The 13,883-nt window shown below is 36.6% G+C and overlaps 1 protein-coding gene across 1 annotated transcript in view; it reads left to right on the top strand.

Moving 5' to 3' along the window:
• LOC103272474 (solute carrier family 12 member 1) overlaps nt 1-13,332 on the top strand; it is a 71,765-nt gene extending 58,433 nt beyond the window's left edge. Inside the window, exons 16-19 of the mRNA XM_008069963.1 lie at nt 1,933-2,019; nt 8,501-8,636; nt 9,971-10,038; nt 12,012-13,332. Of these exons, the coding sequence (XP_008068154.1) occupies nt 1,933-2,019; nt 8,501-8,636; nt 9,971-10,038; nt 12,012-12,147 (427 nt within the window). The 3' untranslated portion in view covers nt 12,148-13,332. The remainder of the gene's footprint in view (nt 1-1,932; nt 2,020-8,500; nt 8,637-9,970; nt 10,039-12,011) is intronic.
• The last annotated feature ends 551 nt before the right edge of the window (nt 13,333-13,883 follow it).

The following is a 13,883-nucleotide window of genomic DNA, read 5'->3' as shown; positions in this document are numbered from 1 at the left end:
GCACATTTATTTTATATCCTGATACTTTGCCAAAGTCCTTTATCAGTGTAAGGAGGTTTTTGGCAGATTCTCTTGGGTTTTCAAGGTACACAATCATGTCATCTGCAAAGAGAGATAGCTTGATTTCCTCTTTTCCTATTTGGATACCCCTGATTGCCTTCTCTTATCTGATTGCTCTAGCCAGGACTTCCAATACTGTATTGAACAGGAGGAATGAGAGTGGGCATCCTTGTCTTGTTCCAGGTTTCAGGGAAAATGGTTCCAGTTTTTGTCCATTTAGGAGTATGCTGACCGTGGGTTTCTGATAGATGGCTTTTACTACTTTAAGGTATGTTCCCCGTATGCCTAGATATTCGAGAGTTTTTATCAGGAAGGGGTGCTGGATTTTATCAAAAGCTTTTTCTGCATCTAATGATATAATCATGTGATTTTTGTTTTGACATCTGTTGATGTATTTAATTACATTTATGGTTTTACGAATGTTGAACCAGCCTTGCATCCCAGGTATGAAGCCTATTTGGTCATGATGGATGATTTTTGAGATGTGTTGTTGAATTTGGTTCGCTAGGATCTTGTTGAGAATTTTAGCATCTATGATCATCAAAGATATTGGCCTGTAGTTCTCTTTCTTTGTTGGGTCTTTACCTGGCTTGGGTATCAATGTGATGTTAGCTTTGTAAAATGATTTGGGGAGAGTTCCATCTTTCTCAGTCGCCTGAAATACCTTCAGTGGGATTGGAATCAGTTCTTCCTTAAATGTCTTGTAGAATTCTGCTGGAAAGCCATCTGGTCCAGGGCTTTTTTTTGTAGGTAGTTTTCTTATTACGTAGTCAATTTCCTTGATTGCTATTGGTCTATTTAGGGTCTCAATGTCTTCTTGTTTCAACCTAGGCAGGTTGTGTGATGACAGAAAGTCCTCCATTTCCTTGAGGTTTTCAAGTTTGTTTCCATACAAGTGTACATAGTAGTCTCTAATGATCTTTTGTATTTCTTCAGGATCAGATATGACTTCATCTTTTGTGTTTCTGATTGTGTTTATTTGGGCTTTTTCTCTCTTTTTTAAAGCAAGATAGTATTCATATATGTTAATATGTAATATTTATATATGTAATACCTCTTGAGAATCATCTCAAAATGGAAACTCACATGATGTCTATAATATTTTATATTTCTTAGAGCCTCCAATATTTTTTTGAGACAACTAATAAAATTTGTAGGTGGTTCATAAATTGTATGATAATATGGCATCAATGTTAAATCTCTCATTTCAAAAATTGTACTCTGTTTATATAAATGTTCTTGTTCTTAGGAAATGCTCACTGAAATATTTGGGAGTGAAGGGAACTGATATCTAGAAATGAGTTTAAAATAGCAGAGAGAGAAAGAGAGGGAGGGAAGTAAATAGATATAAAGAGAAAGAAAAAAATGACAATTCAAATGGGACAAAATATAAACAGTTGGTAAGTCTGGGAGTTCTTTATCCTACTTTGCAGTCTTTCTGTAGCTTTGAAATTATGTTAAAATTATCAGTTGCTAGAAAAAAATTTCAATGTATAACCATGTAACATGATAAAAATTATCAGCAAGGTAATAGTAAGTATTAAGACTTACTGCCATTTTCAAATAATTGGGGAATGTTGACAACTTTGCATTATCTTCCCTGTAACATGAATACAGAATTGAACTTGCTGTTTCCCATGTCTGCACTTAAAGGAGGTTTATTATGCCTTCGGTGGAATAGTTTTGTCCACACTTAATGTATCCATCAAGTACTGTAATGAAAATGAAATGCTAACCAAAAAGCCTTTGAAAGCTAAGCTAAAATAAGACATGATTGCTTTTGCTATCTTAACACAAGCACAAAACTCTTTAATTGAAGATAGTTAAATTTGCAATGAAGTGTTTTTTTTTCTTTCTTTCTTATATTTTCAGAATGGCTTCCCTTCTGAGCAAATTTAGGGTAAAATTTGCAGATATCCATATCATTGGTGACATCAACGTTAAGCCAAACAAAGAGAGGTATGAAACAATTAACAAGATCCATTGATTATCCATGATACTCTCTCATTCTCTTTTGTGTTGATTATCAAAGGGTAAAAATGTTATCTATTTACTGCAGTGATTTCTTGATAAGATATAAGAAGGGCCTTCAAATAATTTTGACATAGAGTTATCAAGTACATTCTAAAGGGAAGAAAAGTTTTATGGTAAAGATGTTCCTGAGAGGGAGAATTGTTGAAAATAAGTTAGTTAACATTTCAGAATTTTCCCTTACTGTTTTTAGTATCTGTGATGGCAAGAGCAGTAGGAAGCCCTAGGTCAGACTGTTCTGATCTGAGCAGTCAGGGTAGGTTTTGTTATCAGAATTACTGGTAGGGCTTCATGTTTGGGGAGCTCTGATGGAGAGGATGTGAAAACAGCTCATGTCTTCTTGGTATAACGACAGTACTGACACTCCAGGGTCATGTTAGCTTTTAGGCACTCAGGGTCCAACACTTAAGGCCAATGAACTTTGGGGGGACCTCTAAAACTATCTGAAGTCTGGAAAAGAATGTATGTATTGGTTCCAAATTTTTCAAAAGGATAAAATCAAAATAATCATTTAAATATTTCTAAAACTGACATTATTTTAATCCTCACTCATTCTTAAATTTATCAACTCCATTATTGTCTTAGCTCAGACTGCTACAGCAAAATACTATAGACTTACACAGCAGTGTTAGCTTACTCAACAGACATTTATTTCTCACAGTTCTTGAGGCTGGGGAGTCCAATATCAAGATGCTGGCTGATTCAGTTCCTGTTGAAGGTCCTCTTCCTGGCTTGCAGATGGCTGCCTCCTTGCTGTGCTATTTCTCTCCTCCCATGGTGCAGAGAAAAATCTGATCTCTCTTTCTCCTCTTATAAGGACATTAATCTCATAACGGGGGCATCTCATCCTCATGACCTCATCTAGATTTAATTATCTCCCAAAGACCTCACCTCCAAATGCCAACATATTGGAGGATAGGGCTTCATCATAAGAATGGGCAGAGGGTTGGGAGGCAAAAACATTTGCTATTTGAAAACAATTTGTAGGCTAGATCTTCACAGGAGTTCACAAGAGTGCAAAAAGATTGTCTAGAAATTATAGCCAATTGTAAAGTAAATGATCTACTCAGTTACTATTTAACAATTAAAAATACCTCGATTGTTTATAGTTCACTGTCATATTTACTGTTGCATTCAGATGCAATTTGATATATCTGATTCCATGTGGAATAGGGCCTCCAAGGGCAATTGTACAGAGGGACATTAAGGTCTCAGAATGGCTTAGGTCCTCACTGCCCTGTTGGGTGGCTTCCCTTTTCTGTTGACCATCATTTCTCCTTCTTTCTGAAATAATGGGTTGTAATTCCACATTCATCAAGTTTTCTTACCTCCTCCCTGCTTTTGATTTATTGTTATTCTAGATAAGCTTAATAACTAACTGAAAATTATTCAGATTTAAGAAGCATTTTTTATTGGCCATAAAGCCTTGAACTTTATATTCTTTGAGGGTATTCATGATTCCACCAAAGGCTGTAGGTCAGTCAAAATGACTTTTTCAAAACACTTTAATTGTGGTAAGAAAGCTATAATAAACAGAGTTAAGCTGGTTATTACTTTATAATATTTCCTCACATCATATATACCTCAAATATCTTACATTCTTGTATTTCTATATTATAAATACTTAAGAAAATTAAAAGCACATTATAAGTATCTTTGGTAAATGGAATTAATATTTTAATATGAATTGGGTTGCCATACAGTAACCTCTGTTAGCCTTCCACTTTTTTTTTTTCTTTTTGAGTCAGAATCTTACTTTGTCGCCCAGGCTGGAGGGCAGTGGCTCACTTACAGCCACCGTAGCCTCCACCTGCTGGGCTCAGGGAATCCTTCCATCTCAGTCTTCCTAGTAGCTCGAACTATAGGCGTGTGCCAACACACACAGCTAATTTTTTATTTATTGTAGAGACAAGCACTCACCAAGTTGCCCAGGCTGATCTTGAACCCCTGAGCTCAGGCAATCCTCTTGCTTCCGCCTCCTAAAGTGCTGGGATGACAGAGGTGAGCCACCATGCCCAGCTTAGTCTTCCACTTTTTCTTGAACAATTTTAATTCTCTAAGTTGTTGCCTTTTGACATTTGCAATGATGTGAAAACAGGTTCATCTTAGAACTGTAAATGGTAGAAATGCATCCTCTTTCAGAACACAGCACATCCAATAATTCCTTAGCAAGTGCCACTTGGCAACAGGGCAGAGCCTGCCAGTGCACTGCAAGATAGAGTCATTTTTTCTATTGTCTAGAGGGTAGTAACTGTGTCTCCTACAGTTTGGATTTTCTATAAACTCTGGCTTAATGCTGGACATGAATTAGTTACCGACATCTTAAAGCTAAATTCTTCTTGCGGTTGTTGGTCTTATCCATAGCTAAGAACTGTGTTGGCCAATTAATTTGTTCCTATATTCTTTTTACTCATCAATCTGGCGTTCTCTACACAAGTCCTTGTTTCCTTCCCCTTGTTCCATACGAGTCTGTGTTCAACTGCCATGGCCACCACCCTGCATACACATCCTTTCTGTCCTATCACTGCAGATGTGGATGAACCTCTTCTGTTAACCAAGCCTCCTCATTCTGAGTATGTCATAGTCTGGATACTTTTCATCTTACTACTCTGATCTTTGTCCCATGTTGTCCTCTTTCCAAGGAATAAAACTCTATGGGCAGCAGTAAAAAATGAAGTACTAGGGCGTTTTTACTTTTGTGCGAGTATCTAAATTTGATTTTAGACACCATTTTAATTTGGTGTTTCTCACACGTTCCCATCATCCTGCAATTAAGATAATTACTTTTCTTCCTCGGGAAATAAGTAAATTAGTTTTAAAAATTTGGGATATGCTCCCTCTGCTATTTCAAGGTCTTGTGGAAGCTAAATGAGAAAAATAATCCATTCTTACTGAAATAAAGGAATCCTTGTGGCCAGTATATTCTAGTGAAAGGACAAAAGCCTACCAGAAGGGATGTCTTGCGAGTGCCATCCTCCTTTCGTCACCCTTCTGCCATGATGGATGCCATATTGCTTTATAAAACAGTGACATATCTGATGTTGGCAGTGACTATTCCAATATATGAAAGTAACCCTATTTTAGAACAAAGAATAGTTGTTCAGTAAGTCTCACAGACAGCTGCAGGTAGCACATCTGGCATATTTGTAATACCTTAAATAAGGCAACTCTTGTGTGTGGTCCAATTAGAGAAAGAAAACTGTTCCTGTGGGCTGATGCAGCCTGGACCCAGGGGTAAAGCTTAGAAAGTAAAATACTGGCTCAATTTCAGCTCCCACATGGGTCTTCTTGGCCAGGCAGCCCTTATCTGCCATTAACAACTATTTCTTGGTCACTATTCTTCCTTGGTCACCAGGTGATTCACAATGTCAAAAATAGTTTGTCAGTGATTTCCATGGTGGAGCCTAATGTCAAGTGCCCTTAAATCGCCTTTAATAAATCTTTCAACTACCCATAAAACATCAGTGAGTCTTAACAGAGGCATTTTATCATAGAAACATAATCTATAAATATGGTAGGGCAAAGGTGAAAGGGAGTACAAAGCAGAGTTAATGAGAAAATAATTGAGCCAGGAGAAACGGAAAAGCTCTTATGTTAAATTATGTTTTTTATGGTATAGACTGAATTAAAAGTCATAGGACAAAAAGACAACAATCTATACAGAAATCAAAGAGAAACTAGAAGCAATTAACTAGATAATTTAGTTTAAAGATGCCAAAGTAGTCACAAAAACAATTGGTACATTACTTTGAGGGAAAAAATCTTATGTGAACTTGAGGGAAACGTTTATGCAATTTTAAAATGTTTAAACTTGGTAATGTGGAACAAGGATGGGGAAAACTGGAAAGTTATTAGTTAATTTAAAAATTGAATTAATTCTTATTTATATTTAATAGCAGGCATACTATTGTCTTATTCTAGAGTCAATTATACAGTACTTATAAGAAAAACCAGATTTAATGAGAATCAAAATAGAAGTCTTGAGCTACCTTAGGATCACCTAGCTGGGAGAATGGAAAATGACTAGCTCAGTGATAAGCCCTAGATTGAACAAATCACAATGAGCGTAGAAAAGGAACAATAAGAGGTAAAAGAAAAAGAATGGTCAAATTGAGTCTCATTATCATTTGCTGTATTATTTAGCATGTTTCTATTGCAAATAAAATAAAACCTAACTCATAGTGATTTCAATGATGGAAATTATTGTCATGCATAACTAAAATATACAAGTTAAGTTTGGCTTTCAGGCTAAGCTTGATCTAGAAGGTTAATTTTGTAATCAAGGTCTAATTCTCTTTCAATCCCCCTACTTTACTTTCCATTATGAAATCATCAATCAAAGTTGATTTAGCTTATAAAAAACAAGATGACTGCCAGTAGCAACCAGGACTACATACTGAACATACTCATATGTTCAGTAGAAGAGAAAGTTTATCTCTTTCCCTGTTGTTGAACTCAGGTCCAGAGCTCCATTCAGGTTTCACTAATTTAAGCCCCTGAGCCATTCACTATGGCCAGCATAACACTGGGTACTTCTTGGTTCAAGCCTGCCCTAGTGATTTGCCCACTTCGCCCATCACTCTGGCAGAAGGCATAGGATTATGCTGATTGGCTGATGTTGGGAATGAAGTAATTCTCACCCACACTACAAGGGGAAAGCATAGTATGAAAGCTAGGGACACAACCAGCCTCCTCCACTCGATCTATTTCTTAGGAAACTATTTTTGTACTGTATTTTCTAACAAGGATCTGGGCTGAGATGCAAAATAATCCTCTCATCCCGATCAAAATAAGTATACGAAGGAAAAGCTTACACAGAGAACCTCTCAACCGCTAACTTCAATCCTGTGGCTGTTACAGTAAGTGATTGCCGTGCTTCCACAAAGCACTGCATACTTTTCAGAGCCCTGTCACTCAGAGCATCATGCTGATTGGCTGATTTTGGGAATGAAGTCATTCTCACCCACACTACAAGGGGAAAGCATAGTATGGAAGCTGGGGGCACAACCAGCCACCTCCACCTCCTAGCAGCCATTGTTACTCCCCTTTTATAATCTGGGTTATCCAGGCCAAGGAGGACAACGCAAGAGCTGGGAGAAGAACCCTGGCTCTTCTCTCTGAAGTCAGTAACATTCTGTCACGCTGACCACTGCCAAAGGTCTCTCAAGGCATGACATTGATGGAAGTGATAGCAAATAAAAGTACTGTGTAGTTGAAAGAATGATAGGGCATACGAGTCATATTCTTTCTCAGTCTTCCTCTACCTTTCTAAATAAGCCAGTGCAATAGAAGCCTACTGTATTAAGTGTCTCTTCACTTACTTAACAAAGGCTCCCTGATAGGGACAATCCTACTCTTTGTAATCTCAGCACTTTTATCTGTAAATCCTAAATCAGGCCGACTGATGAGGTAACTGAAGATATTTTTCATCTCTTAACCTAACAGCATATCAATTCTAATTATCACTCATTCTGGTTACTAAATTATAAGTAAACTACTTTATATAAAACCAAAGAAAATTGTTCATAATTGTGATTTTATAGTATCCTACTGAAGACAACTGCTGCCATACATTATAAGCTTTACCTCGTGCTGTTTTTAAAAAAAATGAGATTCTCATTTATGACAAGAATGAGATATTTAAGCACTTTTTAAAATGTTCTTAGATACAACTGCTGGTTTTTCTCTTCAATAATTTCTTTTTAAATGCTCTAACATGGCCCCATATTTTGGGGCATTAAAACATTATTGATTTTTGTTCTTTCCCCTACCGTGCACCTGAATAATACATATTTGAAAATCACAGCCAGCAACATCAAACACCAAAAGGACAAGGGCAGCAGCATTTGTAGCAAACATCCAAATTGTTCTATAAACATTAAACTTGTGGGAGTCCTTGCGATTCCCCTCCTGTCTACCCACAGTCTCCTGCCGTGAGTGGGAGCTGCCATGTGGACTAAAGGTGAGGGTGGCCCTATCCAACTCCCAATGATCCTAGTTTGACTCCTATGCTAATTGAAGAATGTCTCCCAGAGTATCTGTACAGTAAGCAGTTGGAAACTCATTTATGGGCTAAAGTGTCTATGTTACAACTGTGTCTTTGACTACACCATGCAGAAAATGTGTTTACAGAATGATTACTATCTATATATTTGTGTGCTAATATTGAAGATCCAATACCTAGTGGCTAACAAGGCCTCAAACACATTAAGGCATTTTCTTGAGTAGGGAGGCAATACTGTAACCATGGTTTTACTCACAGTAAATTCTCTGCAAAGACATTTCTTAAAAGATTAGCATGACATTCAGCTCTGATTCCACAGCCAGCAGAGCCAGTCATACCTGGAGTATCTGTGAAATAATGAGTTAGTTTCCCACTGTGAGGCCTCCTTTATAATTCAAATTTTAGCTGGAAAGTCTTTGAAGAGATGATTGAACCATATCGTCTCCATGAAAGCTGCAAAGATTTAACAACTGCTGAGAAATTAAAAAGAGAAACTCCGTGGAAAATTACAGATGCAGAACTGGAAGCAGTCAAGGAAAAGGTAAGGACTTGTCTTCCTTAATTTTTACTTTACTGTCTAACTAGCTGAAAAAGGAAACAGTAGTTGATCTAAGGATCAAGAAGCAATGATTTTATTATCAAATTTCATTATTCAAAATTCAGGGTTTCCAAGTGCTTTTCAATCATTTACTGACTATAAGGATTTAGAAAACTGTTTTCATTTTTTTCTACAAAGTCAATTATTTCTTAAAAGTTTAAAAAACAGGTCATTGGTATATATTGTGAAATCTCCATTCAAATTTAATTTTAAAGAACAGGAAACAGACCCATCAGTCTAAAATAATTTTAGTCAATATGTATGCAAGGTAGACAAAGGTAGCTTGATCACAATTTAACACAATAACAAGGAATTTTAATGTGAAAAATGGTTATGAGAAACTAACAAAGTTATCTGAGAGAATACATAATGCAATTAAAACAAAGACTATGAAAGTTGGATTCAGTACCCATCGTGAGATGGATGTAAAATGGCGAACTTTTCTAGAAAACCCAGTATAATGGAAGTCACATTCTGTCCTGAAGTCTGTGATGGTGAGGATGTTGCAAAGGGCAGAGGCCTCAAGAATTAGGTAGAAGAACTGACATCTGAATTGAACATTAAAGAAAAGGAACTACTAGAATTTCTAAAATACAAAATCTAAATAAACTATATTAGGAGCTGAGTTTGAAAATTTTAGAGCAAGAAATACTAAAAGTCCCTTAGATTTATTGAAAAAAAAATACTGAATTAGAATCCTAAACACTGTGTAATAAACTGCCCAGATCTAACAAAGACATAGCATATACTTGAGCAAATCACACCTCTGAACCCTGGTTTATTGGTTTCTGAACCAGTGAATTATAACAATAAATATTATTCTCATCACTGCAAAATAATGTTTTCCAAGTGAGTCTTTTGGTGGCTTTTAAGTAAAACCAGTATTCTGTGCTTATAAAATATTCAGACAGCTTAAAGAAAGGTAGACTAGGATATAATCTATGTTATTAGGATATCAAGTTAGTATCAATATATCTATTGGTTTTTTTTTTTTAACCAAAAACCCATTGCCCAAAACTAGCCTTCTCATCTTTTTACTGTTATTCCTGTTGTTTGCTTTTTTCCTCCTAGAATTAAAAAAGTCACTATAACACACAACAATCTGGTCATATTCTTTATATTTCTAAAATTTTTCATGACGTTTTAAAACACTGTAAGTTTCCAAGATTAAAAAGAAATGAGGTGTTCTGTTTGCCCATGATTTGAGGTAAGAAGATAAATTCTCATTCATAGTTCTGGTAGAACTGTACTCAACAATATCTAAATGTTATCCATAGAGTTACCGTCAAGTTCGACTGAATGAACTCTTACAGGAGCACTCAAGAGCTGCTAATCTCATTGTCCTGTAAGTATCATTGCAGGTATTTAAGAATGCTAGAAAGAATTCTTAGGGTAAATGGGTTAATCAATTTGAAAGCTCATGACGTTTCAGGTGGAAAATTATTTTTAAAATTTGAAATACATGGAATTTTAGACAGTGAAGGAAGCTACGTACTACTCTGAGAACCTCACCATTGGGGCCCATGAGTGTTACAGGACCTCGCTTGTACTTATTGCCAGTTATATAGTATCCACTCATGGGGCCAGGGGTACATGCCCACTTGGAACCCAGATTCCATTCTAGACCATGCTCCAGGAATCGGAGACACCAGAATTCCCTGCCTAACAGCACGAAGTCAGCCAGCAAGGTTCACTGGCATCTCCCTGGGCAGGTGTTCCTGAGCTGCCATGTTCATGACAGGTTCAGGGGACTCCTACCAGTGTGGGAAGAGGCCAGAATGGGAGAAAAAGGATGGTGGTCATCTCCGTTTTTACTCTTTACCCTTCGGCCCTATAAATGTTAGGGGTGTGTCTACTAAAAATATCATTTTCTTAAAGATTGGTGGATACAGGTTCTGACAATTAAGTTCATGAACTCATCCTAGAAAAATGCTACATACCTCACTGTTGAATACCACTATGGTCACCTTCGAAGTACTCCCCTTAGGAAGATATGCACCAATGCCAGCACCTAGTCCACCTGTCAAAGCAATTTTAGAACTCTTTCTGAAATGGCCATCAGAGCTGTTGTCGTATTGCCCTTGATACCCTGAATGTCATGAAAACGTCTTCCTTTCAATATTTCCTTTAGCTTCAGGTAAAGAAAAAAGTTATTGGGGGCCAGATCAGGTGAGTAGGAAGGGTGTTCCAATATAGTTATTTGCTTGCTAGCTAAAAACTCCCTCACAAAAAGTGCTGTGCTAGCTGGTGCATTGTCCTGATACAAGAGCTCCTTCGGACCTTTTACACACATCTTTCTCAAGCCAAGATTTTCAGTTAAGATTTTTCTGTTTCCCTATCGATGTGTATTTGGTTTGCTATGCTTCTCACAGTCAGTTGACAATCTTGACACACAAGTAGATGAATTTCTGCAATGTTTTCATCAGTTCTGCTCACTACTGGCCATCCTGACCTCTCTTCATCAGTGACCCTTTCTCTCCCCTCAGAAAAACGTTTAATTCATTTGTACACTGCCGTGTTCTTCATAGCATTATCCCCAAAACTTGGACTAACATATCCCTGATTTCACTTCCACTCTTGCCAAGTTTAACAAGAAATTTAATGTTTGTGCGTTGCTTTAATTCAAGCTCCAACATTCTTGCAACAACACACAAAACATGCAACAATAATGAATGCACTCAGCATGACACCACCACGTGTCAACACAAACACAGCTGTGAGACACTGATATTGCCAAAGTTATAAAACTTTACTGAGTTGTTGGACAGTGCTGCCAACATAAGTGCACAGTGGCAAGTTCACAAATTTAATTGTCAAACCTCATAAACATGAAAACCTCCAACTACTTTACATTTATATCTCATGAATTGGCTCCTATATATGAAAATAAATGTTTCCAAAGATGGTCGAGACTGGCCAAAGATATTGTAGAATGGTCTCCTCAGTTGGGTGCTAGGGTTCCAAATAGCTGGTTTCTGAGGTTTTCTCCAAAATAAGAGGTTTAAATTATTGAGAAAAAATCATTTACACAAAAGGGAGGGTATTAGTTGATCAAATTCTCTATTTAAAGAAAAGTAAAAATTGATATTTTTGTTTTGCCTTTACAATGCCTAAGCCTATTTTTTTTGGTTTCTAGATATTTGTATTATCTGAGAAATACATTGGCTTAATATCTACAGTCAAAATAATTTTGCTGCTTTCATTTAGAGGGGATAGTAGAAGTTTCAGTCCACTGGTTATTAAATAGTCCAGAAATGCTAGTGATGTTACTACCTGTAGTAATTTTCGTTTTTTGTTTTTTTTTTTTCATGCCATCAGGAGCCTTCCAGTGGCAAGAAAAGGATCTATATCAGATTTGTTGTATATGACGTGGTTGGAAATCCTCACAAAGAACCTTCCTCCTGTCTTACTAGTTAGAGGAAATCACAAAAATGTCTTGACATTTTACTCTTAAAACATGAAAGATTAGAATGCATCTTTAACTTAATGTATGAATAATTAAGAAACATGTTCCAGTACCTTATGTTGTAAATCTGATCTATGGATATGCAAACCCCTGGAGACTATCCTACCAGATTCTACATAAATTTTGTCATTTTTTTTATTTTTAGTTAATGGGAGTTTTTTTATTTTTCCTGTCAGCTTAGGGGGGTGTCAAAACCAGTGCTGTCCCTAGAAAAAACATTTTTGTTATAGCTGTTGATAAACAAAAAAATTAAGCAAACTCATGTTGGCTTATGATCATAAAAACCACCAATTTGATTGTAAACTTCCCCGGGAAAACATAAGCTTTTGTTTCTAGGGTGTTTGCTTCTCTGTCCTGGTATAGGCCTCAACCCCACAGCAGGTTCTTAATAAATGCTTACTGACAGGCTGGTATAGTAACCATGGGTGGTTATCAAAGGAAAGGACCAACAGCGTAGGGAACATGATTATGCTTGCCCTTCCGAGAGGCTTATGCCTACAAAGAAGATTTAAAAGTCAATAACTGAAAACTTTAAGAAGTACTTGAGTCTACAAAATGTTTAAAGTAGTTACCTAAATAAGGTTATTTTATGTAACAGATTATATACTTAGAGTGATCTGAGCGATCTTTGATAACATACGGTTTGAATTTGCTGCTGACTGAAAAGTATATTAACTAGATTAGAAGACAGCATATATTCCAATTAAACAAAATAGATTCTATTCTTAACATATCAGCTTTAGTTGCATTCCTTACTAAATATTCTGAAATTTCTATTTCAGTGTTACCTTGCATATATTTTTCTAATTAAGTGGTTAGCACAGATGAAACCTTTATAGATGACTAATTGAAACCAAGTACCACAAATTCTCAAACCATGATTAAGAAATATATCCTGAATCATATTTAGTTACTTTCGATAGTGATTGTGTGGATTTAAAAGAATAATTAAAATGTGAAATGGAAAAACTTGCAAAATTTCGAATATACAGGTATTGATTTTTTCATTTTTGTTAGTATACCTATAATACTTAATCACATTGACAAACCAACAAAAAATTGTTTTTCTGATGAATGGCTTGATTTTTCTTCTTGACATGTTTTGACTGCTCATTCTAACTGAAAAGAATATATATGGGAAAAAATGAACCTGAAATAAAAACACTCAAATTCGATTGCTTTGGCCTAGGTCATGTTTTTACTTTTCAGTCACTAAAATCATGGTGCAAAGGTATATCAGATGTGAGCCTGAAAATTTCAATCAGTGACCTCGTCTGCAGGCTGTTTAAAGCTGGACTTGAAGATTAGGACTTCCAAGCTCAGTCTCTCTGCTTAGAAGGATGACTGGAGGAAAAGAAGGAGACCAGCACAGCATAAGCAGCTGGACAACCCTATTCCAAATCCAGGGCCATTCTACTTAACTTTGCCCTTGATTAAACTCTCTCTCTTGAGTCCTCTGTGCATGAAATCCGAATGACTAGACATGGTCCTGGTAACCCAGGCAAAGAGAACCCAGCTTCATCTGGGCCTGATATTTCTCTGAAATACTTGAGGATCTCTGAGAAAGGTGAGAAGTAATTCAGTTTCTATAACAGGGACCAACTCTGAGACAGACTTTAGAGTGTAGTGCCTTAGGGATGAACACCTGTGGGAGGGAGGGAAGCAAGCAGGAAGGGGAAAGGGAAATGGTGAGCTGTGATACAAGCCCAATGACATGTACAGAC

The sequence above is a fragment of the Carlito syrichta genome, unplaced genomic scaffold (assembly GCF_000164805.1).
Source record: "Carlito syrichta isolate Samal-C Ts95f unplaced genomic scaffold, Tarsius_syrichta-2.0.1 Scaffold312601, whole genome shotgun sequence".
Taxonomy (NCBI): domain Eukaryota; kingdom Metazoa; phylum Chordata; class Mammalia; order Primates; family Tarsiidae; genus Carlito; species Carlito syrichta.
Note: the sequence above shows the minus strand (reverse complement) of the source record. Positions and strands in the feature narration are given on the sequence as shown.